Raw genomic sequence first — 12,782 nt, 5'->3', positions numbered from 1 at the left:
AATGTGTTAAATCAGACTTCACTTGTATATTTTAAACAAAATCTGTGGATGTGAGTTTATGTGTGTGTTCTTTTAAAAAACATTGTATATACAAAAACACAATTTCTAATAATTGAGGGTTTAAGTTTTCTCCTTTAGGCTGAAGTTTTATTATGTTCCATTTTATTCTATTTTGCTTGGATAGTAAATACAGCAATTAAAAATTATGATGCTAAGTGCTTTTTCTAATATATGCAAGCTGCTTCAACAGGTTTTTAAAGATAGCAACAGTAATATTTCTTGGATGCTAATAGGATTACAGAAAAGGACAGAGGTGAGTTTATGTTTCATTTTACGGCTGTTTCAGAATACTGCTATGAATTCTAAACTTTTAAAATCTGAAGCTTACTTTGGATGTTATATATATATAATGCCCCAAATTTTCATTACTTTATATTTGTCTCCATTCATCTTAAAGGCCTTTTTGTCGCGCCGCACAGTTTGCGGAATGTTAGTTCCCTGACCAGGGATTGAACCTGGGTCTCGGCACTGAAAGCGCAGGGTCCTAAGCATTGGACCGCCAGGGAATTCCCCTGTTTTTGCTTTTAATATTTCGTTTTTATACTGTTATTGCTGTTTTAATGACTTCAATCATGCTATGATTGTCAGCTTAGTTTTGAAAAATTCATGGGTCATCTCCGTGTACTCACAAAGTAAGCATTGTTAAAAGACCTTTTTTTTTTAATTTAAATTTTCCCCAGCTTCTCATTTTGAAAAAATTTTAAAGTATATAAAAGTTGAAATAATAGTATACCCATTTGCCATCCACCTGAATTCAACAATTAACATTTTGCCATACTAGCTTTATCAGGACACTTCTAAAAATATGGACATTTTTCTAATTAAATTCAATCCCATTATCACACTTAAGAAAATTTAATTTTATTGTATCACCTACGTTCATATTCAGATATTTCCAGTTGTCTCAAAAAATGACCTTTTACAGGTTTTTTTGGCTTTGATCCAGGATTCAGATGAGGATCATACTTTCTATTTGATTGTCTCTTTTAGTCTAGAAGATCCTTCCCTGTACCCCAATGGCTTTTTTTTCCCCATGATGTGACTTTTTGAAGAGTGTAAGTCACTTGGCATCCATCCATGATCTGTCAATATCCTTGATTTGTTCCCTTTATTCTTTGCATTTCCTTCAAACTGGAAGTCTGTAGGTTTGATTAACTTCAGGTTAAATGTTTTGGAAAAGAATATTTCAGATTATCTTTTACGTTTTATATTGTATCACATTAGAAGACACATAATTCTAGATTGTCTCATTGATGATAATCATTCAGTCAAGGTGGTGACTAACAGATCTTTCCATTGTAAAGGTCATTTTCTCCCCTTAGTAATTAGTATTCTTTAGGGTAGTATTTTGGCACCATGGGAATGTTCTTTTTCCTACCAGCCTTTCACTCAATGGTTTTAGCATCAACTGATGATTCTTAACTGAATCATTTATCACACTGAGGTGCAAAATAGTGATTTAAAATTTTTTAATTCTCTAATTTTCTTCTACATTTATTATATAGTTTCTATTCCTCTATTTTAAAAAGACTATTTTCCCTCCTTTCTTGTTCCCAAAGCCCTCTTTTTTTTCCCCAGATCACTGTCCTTAATCTTCAGTGTAAACATTATAGCTAATTACAGTCACAGTTTTGTTGTTTTGTTTTGTTTTTCTGTTTGTTTTTTTAGCTGTGCCTCACGGCTTATGAGATCTTAGTTCCCTGACCAGGGATCGAACCCAGGCCCTCAGCAGTGAGAGTGTGGAGTCCTAAACACTGCATCTCCAGGGAATTCCCCAGTCACATTTCCTTTTGATGTTCATATTGTAAGCCAGTAGCCAGTGGAGGTCACTAGAAGCTAGCTTCTGTTCTGTTAGACATGACCACATTAGTCTCTGAGGTCCTCCTTGCTTCAGGTACAACAATATGTTCTAGACTTGCCTCGTACTTGTCCTGTTCCAAAGCTGGGGAATATCAGCTATTTCTCCAAGGAGCCCTATCTATTCCTTTTAGGGGGAATGGAATTTGAACTCCATTTACTTATGAGCCATATATCAGTGGGCAGAGCTAGGAAATAACATTTTTAAGAGTTCATGAATTTAAATCAATGTTTACAATTAAAAATTAGTATTACAAGCTATTTTCTTTATATTTGCCTCTCTTTTCTCTTACAGTGAAAATATTGGTTCTGAGTAACATTAGCATATTTGCTTATATGTTTTATTATATAGCTTATGTTTCAGCACTACAATACCAGTATTACTAATGGAAAACATATTGAATAAAATTTGCAGTTCTCTTTGTCCTTAGAATAGCCCACTGAGAGTATGTTCAAAAGTTAATGTAAATTACTATTTTCTCTACATGGTTATGCTATCACTGTGATCTAACTAGTTTAGTTTGTTTTTGTTTGTATTCAATTTCATATTTAATTTAAAAATTTTATTGCTTTTGAATACGTGAAGCATTTACATGGTTCAAAGTTAAAACTATATAAAAAGTATACTCAGATTAGCCAAGCTGCCATGCCTATGCCTCCAGCCCATTCCTAATCACCTCCTATAGATAATTATTTTCATTAGTTGCTAGTTTATCTTTCCTGTGTTTCTTTTAAAAAAATAAAGTGTGTACATTGCTATATTTATTGCGTTTCACCCTGTGGAGTGTGTTCCTTGCTTTTAAAATTTCTTTTTATGTTTAGAAAGGGTTTTCTGTTCTAGTGGTTACCTTTTTACTGATAACATTTTATGTAATGCCATAAAAGACCTCTTTTTGCTTGTTTAAGCTTCTACTATTTGCCGTTTTAAATGTTCTTTGACTCCCATCTAATTGCCTTTGTGACAACCAATGAACTTATTCTACTCCTTCCATCTTCTCATATTTTTTAGTTGCCTTATTTCTATTCGAAATGTTTTAGAACATATAACATTTACACACTATTTTTTCACCCTAGTCCCTGCATTTGTTATAAAATTAAATATATTTTAAGTATATTTAATACTCTTCACCAGTACTTTAGCTGAAGGCTCCCCAGTCAACTCTTGGCTGGATGAAGCTCTTCTAGTAGAGTACTCAAGGAGGGCTTGTAAGTACAATATTCCTTAAGTTCTAGCATGTTTAAAATTTCTTCTAGAGCCTAGATACTTTAAGTACAGCTTGATGAACTATAAAATCTTTGGCTCACACTTTGAGTTTTTTTGAAAATGCTGCTCCATTGTTGTGTTGCTTGGTGTTATTGTCAAGAAATCTGGCACCATTTGATTTTTTTTCCCCCTTTGGAAAAAATATTAACTTTGTTTGTTGTTGTTGTTTTTTTTTCCTGGAGGCCCAGATAATTTTTTCCATGTCATTTTCTCTTTTTTTCCTTATAGCTGATTTATTCTTCTCCTCCATGTTCCTTATTTTCATGTGTATCTGTTCTCTCTTAGGAACCCTGTAATTTAGTTTTCATTTTTTAGATGATTTTACTATTTCAGTAAATTGCCTGAGTTTGATCAACTCTCATCTTCCTGTTGAGTTTTTAACAGTTTGTTACATTCTTTCACATCTGCAATTGCTCATTTAATGATATTTAATTCATATTGGAGTGATGTATATAGTTTTCCTCTGCTTCATATTTTCTAGAGGGTAGTATTTTAATTTAAAAGTTTTCATTTTCTGTTTTCCTCTTATAGTAGCCTTTTATGGGGTTTTGGTGGCTTTTTCTGTCCCTCGTAAAACATGTAGGATTTTCTTGGATCAGCCAGAACAGATTGTTCTACAGAAGGAAGGGGTGAAAGAATGTAGGTGACTGTTTCATAGTTAAGGAGGCCCTCTTCTGTTTGTATGGTAAAGTGCAGTTTCTTTAATAAACGGCACATTTGGGGGGATTGGATTCTGCCATACAATCTTGTTTCTTTAGGAATATTTAGCTTCAGCCACTTGCCCTTCTCTCCAAGGGATTTCTCTCCCTTCCAAAGTGCCTCATGAAGTGTTCTCATGAAATTTCCAAATACTGGTTCTTGCCTGTTTTCAAGCCTGATTATTCACCTTCTCATTAATTTTGGGAACTTCCAGGATCCTTCCAAATCACTCCATTTTGCTTATGTTAGCTAATGCTAGTTTCTGTTGACTATAACCAAAGAACCCTAAGTGACACATCAACCTCTTAACTTAAAGTTCGTGAATCTTCACAACCCCAAATCACACAGAAAGCCACAAGTATATGCACAGTAAGTCTGTTACAAGAGTCATCTCTTGTTTACTATTGCAGCTCTTCTAGCACAATGCCTGGGACATTCTGGACATTCAATATATGCTAAATTTCTCTTATTACCTTTTTTACAACAGCACTTACCACAATTTGTAATTATCTTCATTTTGTGTTTGTTTTATAACTCTGTCCCCCAGTATAATTAAGCTCTACATACATAAATATCATCTATTGATGTATCTCCAGTGTCTAGTAAAACTGTGACAGACACTTACAGGCTCTCAAATTTTTTTTTTTTTTTTTTTTTTCCAGTACTTGGGCCTCTCACTGTTGTGGCCTCTCCCGTTGCGGAGCACAGGCTCCAGACGCGCAGGCTCAGCGGCCATGGCTCACGGGCCTAGCCACTCCGCGGCATGTGGGATCTCCCCGGACCGGGGCACGAACCCGTGTCCCCTGCATCGGCAGGCGGACTCTCAACCACTGCACCACCAGGGAAGCCCTCAAATATTTTTTTGAATGACTAAACAATAATCAGTTGTTAAGGATGATAAAGCTGGTGCAGCTAGATGAAGTATGATTTTGAAAAAGGTCAGAGTAACTGCACAATAAATGATCTTACCAGCCCTCTCTATCCATCCAAAACAAACTACTGGGGATTTAACTATGAAATCTATCTCATCTTACTTTCTCTAAAGAACTTCAAGTCAGTTTCAGTAAGAGAATATTTTTAAACAAATGTTGAGTTTACTTATTGAGGAAACATGTAACTTGAATTACCAGGCTAAAATGCCTTTCTTCTCCCTTCCATGGAAATTGATTTGTTTTCTATGTCTAATCAGTTATCGAAATAGAAAATTCAATCAAATTTATTTTTTAACATTTTAAGATAATTTCAAGCTTACAGAAAAGTTGCAGTAATAGTACCAAGAACATACACTCCCTTTACCCTGTGTATTAGTTATCTATATAGCTGTGTGCCAAATTACCCCAAAGCTTAGTGGCTTAAAACGAGTACTTTTTATCTTACAGTTTCTGAGAGTCAGGAAACCAGGAGTGGCTTAGCTGGGCAGGCATTGCTCAGGGTTTCCTGAAGTTGCAGTCAGGATGTTGGCATGGGTTGCTGCCAGCCAAAGCCTTGAGCAGGACTGGAGGACTGGCTTCCAAGATGACTCACTCACATATCTGTTGGTGGAAGGCCTCAGTACAGTGTCCTCATGACATGGCGGCTAGTTTCCACTAGACTTGGGTCCTGAGTGAATGAAAAAGAGAAAGCTAGCGGGAAGATGCAGAGCCTTTTATGACCTAGCCTAGGAAGTCAGATACGTCACTTCTACAATATCCTATTAGATAACAGAGCCACTAAGCCCAGCCCACACTCCGGAGAAGGGGAATTAGACTCCTCTTCCAGAAGAGAATATCACTGAATTTGTGAAGATATCTTAAAACCACCACACAGAAATTCACTATTTTTTTTATCACCTTGCCATTTTGCTTTATCACTCTCAACCCCCTCCTCTCACATACATACATGCTATTTCCTAACCATTTTAGAGTAGGTAGCATGCATCACATTCCTTCACTCCTTAAGACTCCGGTGTATATTTCTTAAGGAAAAGGATATTCTCTTACATAACACAGTAATCGCACATTTAACATCGTGATACTTTAATTTGAAGTCCATACTCCACTTGTGACAACTGTTAATTAACAGCGTTAATTAACAACGTTAATTTTTAAACACGGTAAAACAGGTAGTGGCCTAGACTATGTAAATTTTTATTGACAGGGATTAGAGAAAAGATCCTGCCTGGGGCCAGGGAGCTCCTGGAAACAGGCGGGCTTCAGCTGAGCTCCAGGCTTTCTCTACCCCCGCCCCCGGCACCAGAAGGACAAAAGACTAGGAAAACTCAGTTTATCTTTACTCCTTCAGTCACCCACTATTTCTGTAAAACTATTTCAACCGTTTCCTTCGGTTCCGGTGTTGGTTAGAACACAGTTGGAGACAGCCCTCATAGTTGAGGACACCTGGTTAAAATTCCAGTGCAACCGTTTATCAGCTGTACTTCCACTAGTAGGTAACTTTTAGAAACTTAAATTCTTCCTCTGTTTAGGGGATCTATAACCGTCCCCAGCGCCCAGGGCTGCGGTGAGGGCTGAGCGAGCTGGTGAACGGAGAGCACACGGATCTCTCCACGCGCCGCTCCCTCCACCGGCTGCCTCGGCCGCGCGCCGCCCGCTTCCCTCGGGGCTTCCCTTCGCGGGCGCAGACTGCCCAGCGGCTGAGCGGGCGGGGCGCGTCACGTGGGCGGGGCGGGCTGGTCGACCGATCGCACGATGTGACGCGCCGCCGGAGGCAGGCCGGGCCTTCAAGATGGCGGCGGGCGCCCCGAGCGGCTCGGCCCGGCAGTAGTGGCGGGACGGCACTCGCCGCTGGGGCCGGCCGCCCCGGGAGTGGCTGCAGCAACGCCAGGAATCGAGGATGGTAAAATGACCCAGGGGAAGAAGAAGAAACGGGCCGCGAACCGCAGTATCATGCTGGCCAAGAAAATCATCATTAAGGACGGAGGCACGGTGAGCTGGGGTACCGCGCCGGGTAGGGTCTTCTGGGGCCCGGATCTCTTTCTGCCCCTAACGCTGACGCCTGCAGCCGCCCCCGACTGCCCCTGCCCTCCCTCACCCCTCCCGCGGTGCCGGTGTCTCGGGCTCCCGGGCCCCCAGTGCCTGTGCTCCAGGGGCTTTCCTCCCTCGCCCCGGCCTGCGGCCTCCGGGGCCCGTCCTCTCGAATGGAGAAGCCGCCCGCCTCTCCCGCACCTGCCACCCTTTCCTTTGGCCGCCCCTGGAGGCCCTGCGGCCTTGAGCCCACGAGCGCCTCAGCCGCGGGGAGGAATCGACGCCGGGCTCCGCTGCCGGGCGGTCCCCCGGGTCGCCGGGTCGTAGCTGGTTCCGCCGTCCCCTTCGCCTCCGCAGCCTCGCCTGCGCCGTCCAGGCCCCGCGAGGCCGTGGCCGCGCTCTGGAAGCGGCCGGGAGCAATCCCTGCCCTCCCATATGCTGCTAACCAGGTGGCATCTGGCGCGGCGACCCCACTGGGGCCCCGTAGTGCGCTCGCTCCCTTCTTCCACGGCGTTCTGGGTCAGTGCTCCTGCTCTTGGCTGCTTCCAGTACGGTAAACACTGTCAGAAGGTGGGCTTTGCTCCTCACTTCCCGCAGTCTGGAGCGTGACGGAGGACACCTGGGGCCTAGACTTCAATCTGCTAGTTTTCAAAGAAGAGTCATCACCCTGTTGTTTTAAAATCACCTGGTGTATTTTAAAACAAAAAATACTAGGTAGAGTTGATCATGGGCTGAGGATTGGAAGACCTTTGAAAGGAAGACAGATTGAGGGCAAGGAAAAAATTTTTGCTTTTTAGAAACAGTTGTCATCACAGTCAACTTTATGCGTTGTGCTGTTAACCGGCAGGGGACGTAGGCCTTTTAATTGACAATAACTCGCCTATACTTTTTTTTTAGCTGAAAATTCTCCGTTGCTACACTCTCTGGTCTTTGTTGCATTCTTTGATATCACGTTCCGAAATAGAATGCAAAGGTGAAATACATACTTCACTTTTCCGAGAAATGTGCAGAAATGGTTCCTTTTTTCCATATTTGTTTGTGTTTTGTTGGAGCCCTCAGCTACTAGCATAGTGCTAAATATGTAATTAGGTCGCCATTGAGGATTTGCTAAATTCATTTGAAATCAGAGACAACTTTCTTTTGACATTTCAGAATACGGCCCAGTTAGTTATGCTAAAATTTAGAAAGCTTGGGACATATGTAGCAATTTCAGAATATACTTTTAGTTAACTGTCAAATCCATAGATGTCATAGCTTTGACATTTGGTGAAAAAAGAAACTTTGAAATTCAAGTCTTCAGATCTTTTTGTTGTATTTAATTTATTATTTAATTAATTAAAACATTATTTTGATTAAGTCAGTTATGAATTGTCATGGCTCTTTTGACCAAGTTGGTTAGAACTACTATGTGGGGAGAGAAATAGCTTGAAAGAATACTGGTTGCCTTTGTCAATCATAGGGATTTGATATTTTAAGTTCATCTACAATCTAAAAATTGAAGCATCAAAGAATTGTATTTTGTAAAAGCAAGTGATATTTAAGATTAGTAATTTTTAAAATGAATTTATTTATTTATTTTTGGCTGCATTGGGTCTTCATTGCAGCGCTCGGGCTTTCTCTAGTTGTGGCGAGTGGGGGCTACTCTTCCGTTGCGGTGCACGGGCTTCTCATTGCGTGGCTTCTCTTGTTGCAGAGCAGGGGCTCTGCGCGGGCTTCAGTAGTTGTGGCTCGCGGGCTCAGTAGTTGTGGCTCGCAGGCCCTAGAGTGCAGGCTCAGTAGCTGTGGCACACGGGCTTAGCTGCTCCGCGGCATGTGGGATCTTCCCGGACCAGGGCTCGAACCCACGTCTCTTGTATTGGCAGGCGGATTCTTAACCACTGCGCCACCAGGGAAGCTCCTAGTATTATTATTATTTTTTTTTTTTATAAAAGATAAGAATGAAGCTGTTTTCAAGAAACACACCTTTTACCTTGTAAAGTTCAGTTTTGTTACCTCTGACTTTTTAAATTTCGCTTTATAGCAATTAAATCCTGGGCGATTTGGAAGAGGATTTTTTTTTTTTTTATCTTGATATTTACTGAAGTTGTAGTGAATTCATAGCTTGCTTTTGGACACAAAATACAGTTTTTACCCCATCATAAAATAAATGAAAGCTTCTTTTGAGGGATGTGGTCATGGGGGTATTATCATTTATCATCTTTGTACACTTATGCTGAACTTTCCATTCTAAGAGCACTGGACACCTCTTTAGAATAGGGACTTTGTTTATGCATCTTTTAATCCTACAGGGCCTACTATGTGAATTTAAAGTGATAAAAACACATTTAAAGTGATTTTTAAAAATGTGTCTAGTAGCACATTCTTAAGATGATTTTTTTTTGCGGTACGCGGGCCTCTCATTGTTGCAGCCTCTCCCGTTGCGGAGCACAGGCTCCGGACGCACAGGTTCAGCGGTCATGGCTCACGGGCCCGCTCACGGGCCCAGCCGCTCCGCGGCATGTGGGATCTTCCCGGACCGGGGCACGAACCCGTGTCGCCTGCATTAGCAGGCGGACTCTCAACCACTGCGCCACCAGGGAAGCCCTTAAGATGATTTTTTAGTGTAATTTTATTTATTCCCATATATAATCAGGAGATATTTATATTTCTAGAAGTGCCAGGGTAATATTTTGCAGTATTTGTATTTTAATCTACTCTAGCTGTAAGTGAAATTATAGTAGTCATAATTATTATAGTCATAAAAATAGTTTTAAAATGACATTTACTTCTCTACCTGTCTACTTAAAAATTGGTCGGACTACTGTTATGAACATCCATGTGTCTGAGGCTATATGGTCATACATGACAGGCTCTGAACAGTATTTCACATCCCTGGCCAATGGTACTGACCTGATCCCCTTCCATTTTCTTCCTAGTGTTCAACAATGTTAAGATTATTTTGCTTTGTCCTTCTGCTAATGGCATCTTTGTAAGCTTGATCAACCAGTTGTAATATTCATAAACAAAATTAGTAATGAGCTGTTAATTTGTCAAAAGCTTAGCACATACCTATTGTAGTTTTTAACAGTTTTGAAGAAGTGAACCCTTCTAAGCGAACCAGGTTAATCATAAGTAACTAAATGTTTTTTTCTTGAAATTGTATTTCAGTTGGCGCTGAAGCCAGGGTAAGGCTGACTATTATGTTGTTCATTTGAGTAGTACACAATTAAGATAAATTACGTGAAGGTGTGTGATTCTGTATCAGGAATTCTTAACTTGGGTCTGTTCACCCTGAAGTTGTTTGCAAAATTTTCTTTGACTACACATTTTTCTAGGGAGATTCCACAAAAGGATCCATATTTCCTGAAAGTTTAAGAACAGTTGTTCTATATGAAAACAACATAAGTAACTAAAGAATAGTTTCACAGGTTAAATTCAATAAATATTTACTTAATCATCTACTTATACCATTTTACTGATGAAAGTAGCTGTGACATTATTGGTGATTTTGCTTTTTGAAGCATCAGCACATAGGATTACAGTGTTTAATTATGTTTTAATGTATGTAACATTTTGCTACATCTCTTATTCATTGCAGACCATTTAGGACAGTTGAATTGAAAGTGCATTCTGACATTTTAGAATATTTCGGGTTTTGTTGTTAAATCATTACCATGTATTAGCAGATAGCTTATAAGTATTCTTGGTAGAGGCTAAGAGCCAAAGAATTACTTACACGAGTTATTTGTATTATCAAAGATAGAATTTTCGTTATGATTTTTTAAAGTTTTCTTTGTTTTGTATTGTGATCTTTGTTTTGTGAATACAGTTGTGAGTCTGCGTCTCTGACAAAGTGAAAAATGTCCATTTTTTTCACAAGTGAATTGGTGAAATGACTTTAAAAATTAGATAGAAAGCAAGGCATATGTGTATTGCTTTATTGGAAGTACCTGAAAAAAGTAAAATTGGCATTTCAGATATGCCCAGAGATGCAGAGCACCAGATACTTATTCCTGATATCTCTGATTTTAATCAGAATAAGTAGGAGTCAAAAATCATTTCAAATGTCTGGACCTAAGCTCTGATCATTTGCACTCTTCACCTGCTAGGATGGCTGAAGGAGTTGCAGAATAGCTCTTTGTAGCCCCCAGAGAGCAGCTTCTGGTTCCTAGAGTGCAAGCCATGAAGAGGGCCATGGTACCTTTCAAAAAGCAGCTGTTCTTTGAAATCAGTAGAGCATGCCTAGAAACATCAGGATGTATGTATGTCCTTGGCAAGCTTGTGGCAGTCAGAACCATGAATGACTTACCTCCTTACCTCCTTGAGTCAACATTTGCTTTAGGTTAGTGTGTTTGAGGGTAAATTAGTAAACAGTTTTCTCAGTTTATATTTCCAGTTTGTCTTACTATAGTTTGAAGACCTGCTTTCCAATATCATCTGTGGAAATTCACTTACGGTTGAAGTGTTGAAGTTAAGTAAAAAGAATAGCTTTTCTCAAGTATCATTCTGATAAGTATATATGATTTAAAATTTTCAGTTATTTAAAAGCTTGAGTTGTCTTTTGGCATTTTTTTGAATTAGAAGTGTCAATTAAAGTAACAGGTGACCATTTCAGCCAGGGCGCATCAAGATCCCTGAAATGGGTTTATTTCTTTCAGAGCCAGATATAGTAGCTTATTCTTAATAATAGGTCTACTTTCTCAATAGTGTATAAATACAGTTATGAATTCTACCACAGGAAATACTTCTTAGGGAGTCTTTTTAAAACAAGAGGTGGTCTATATTTTATCATTTAGCTCTATAAATTGAGTAATTAGAGATTACCCTAAGACCGGTCTTGAGCTTAGGCTCCGTCTTAGACTTTGGTGACAGTTTGATTTTTGTGTTGATGGGGGTTTTTAAATTTTATTTTAACTTTTTAGTGAGTTTAGTTTGTAGTCATATGAACTGTGTAACCAATTCGGTGTTCATGGGGATAAGCACTTAACGTAATGATTTAACGGTCAGCCGCATATTTTCCCCTCAAGAATGGAGAGGGATGCAATAGATTGTCATGTTACTTATCTTTTCAAAATTTACCTCAAAGCAGTACAGTCTCAAGCTGTAAACCTTCTTTATTTTTTTAAGAGTAAAACTTGATCTCACTATACTCTTTTTTTTTTGTTGTTGTTGTTTTTGTGGTACAAGGGCCTCTCGCCGCTGTGGCCTCTCCCGCCGCGGAGCACAGGCTCCGGATGCGCAGGCTCAGCGGCCATGGCTCACGAGCCCAGCCGCTCCGCTGCATGTGGGATCTTCCCGGACCAGGGTATGAATTCGTGTCCCCTGCATCGGCAGGCGGACCCCTAACCACTGCGCCACCAGGGAAGCCCCTCACTATACTCTTGTTGAATATTTATAGGAAGTGTATTCCACTCTGTTTAGGGGCAATCTAACCAATACCTCTTCAATTCTGTAATATACAAATATTGAATATCTCTTTTAAATTGATCCATAATGTATCCATAAAATAACTCTGAAGTCTCGCTGCAAATTAAGCCAAAGTGACTTAATTAGTATAATGGTGTCTCTACATGTTTATGGTGATTCATACTTTCAGGATATAAAGGATCAGTTTTCTTTTTGTTCACAAATGTAGTAAACCTTGCTTTGCCTGATTAAGGTCATAGAAAATAAGAAAACACCAGCTGACTTTGTGAGAGAGGAAACATGATGCCAAATACTAGTAGTAAAGCCTTATTTCCTCCAGTTATTCCATAATGTGGCAGGATCCCAGGAAAGCAGCTCTGTAGTTACGATATTCTCTATAGAAATTTTTGTTTTAGTGTTCTTCCATGGAAAGCTCCAGGTCTTAGATGTCTATAATTAAGAATCTTTGTCTTTTTTTGTGTAAGACTTTTACATTAAATTATTTTAGTAAACTTAGTTATATATTGTTCAGAGAAAATTCAGTGTTTCTTTCTGAA

At 39.6% G+C, this 12,782-nt stretch overlaps 1 protein-coding gene across 3 annotated transcripts in view; it reads left to right on the top strand.

Annotated features, from left to right (window-relative positions):
* The first annotated feature begins 59 nt into the window (after positions 1-59).
* MFSD14A (major facilitator superfamily domain containing 14A) overlaps positions 60-12,782 on the top strand; it is a 44,751-nt gene continuing 32,028 nt past the window's right edge. For 2 of the 3 annotated variants that reach the window (XM_060302204.2, XM_030868795.2), the window contains exon 1: positions 6,562-6,801. In XM_060302204.2, the coding sequence (XP_060158187.1) occupies positions 6,718-6,801 (84 nt within the window). In that variant the 5' untranslated portion in view covers positions 6,562-6,717. Of the gene's footprint in view, positions 314-6,561; positions 6,802-12,782 lie in introns of those variants that run through there. The other variant, XM_030868794.2, reaches the window with a different exon arrangement.

This window comes from Globicephala melas, chromosome 1 (assembly GCF_963455315.2).
Source record: "Globicephala melas chromosome 1, mGloMel1.2, whole genome shotgun sequence".
NCBI lineage: Eukaryota > Metazoa > Chordata > Mammalia > Artiodactyla > Delphinidae > Globicephala > Globicephala melas.
The sequence above is the reverse complement of the archived record's forward strand: the minus strand, read 5'-3'. Positions and strand labels throughout refer to the sequence as shown.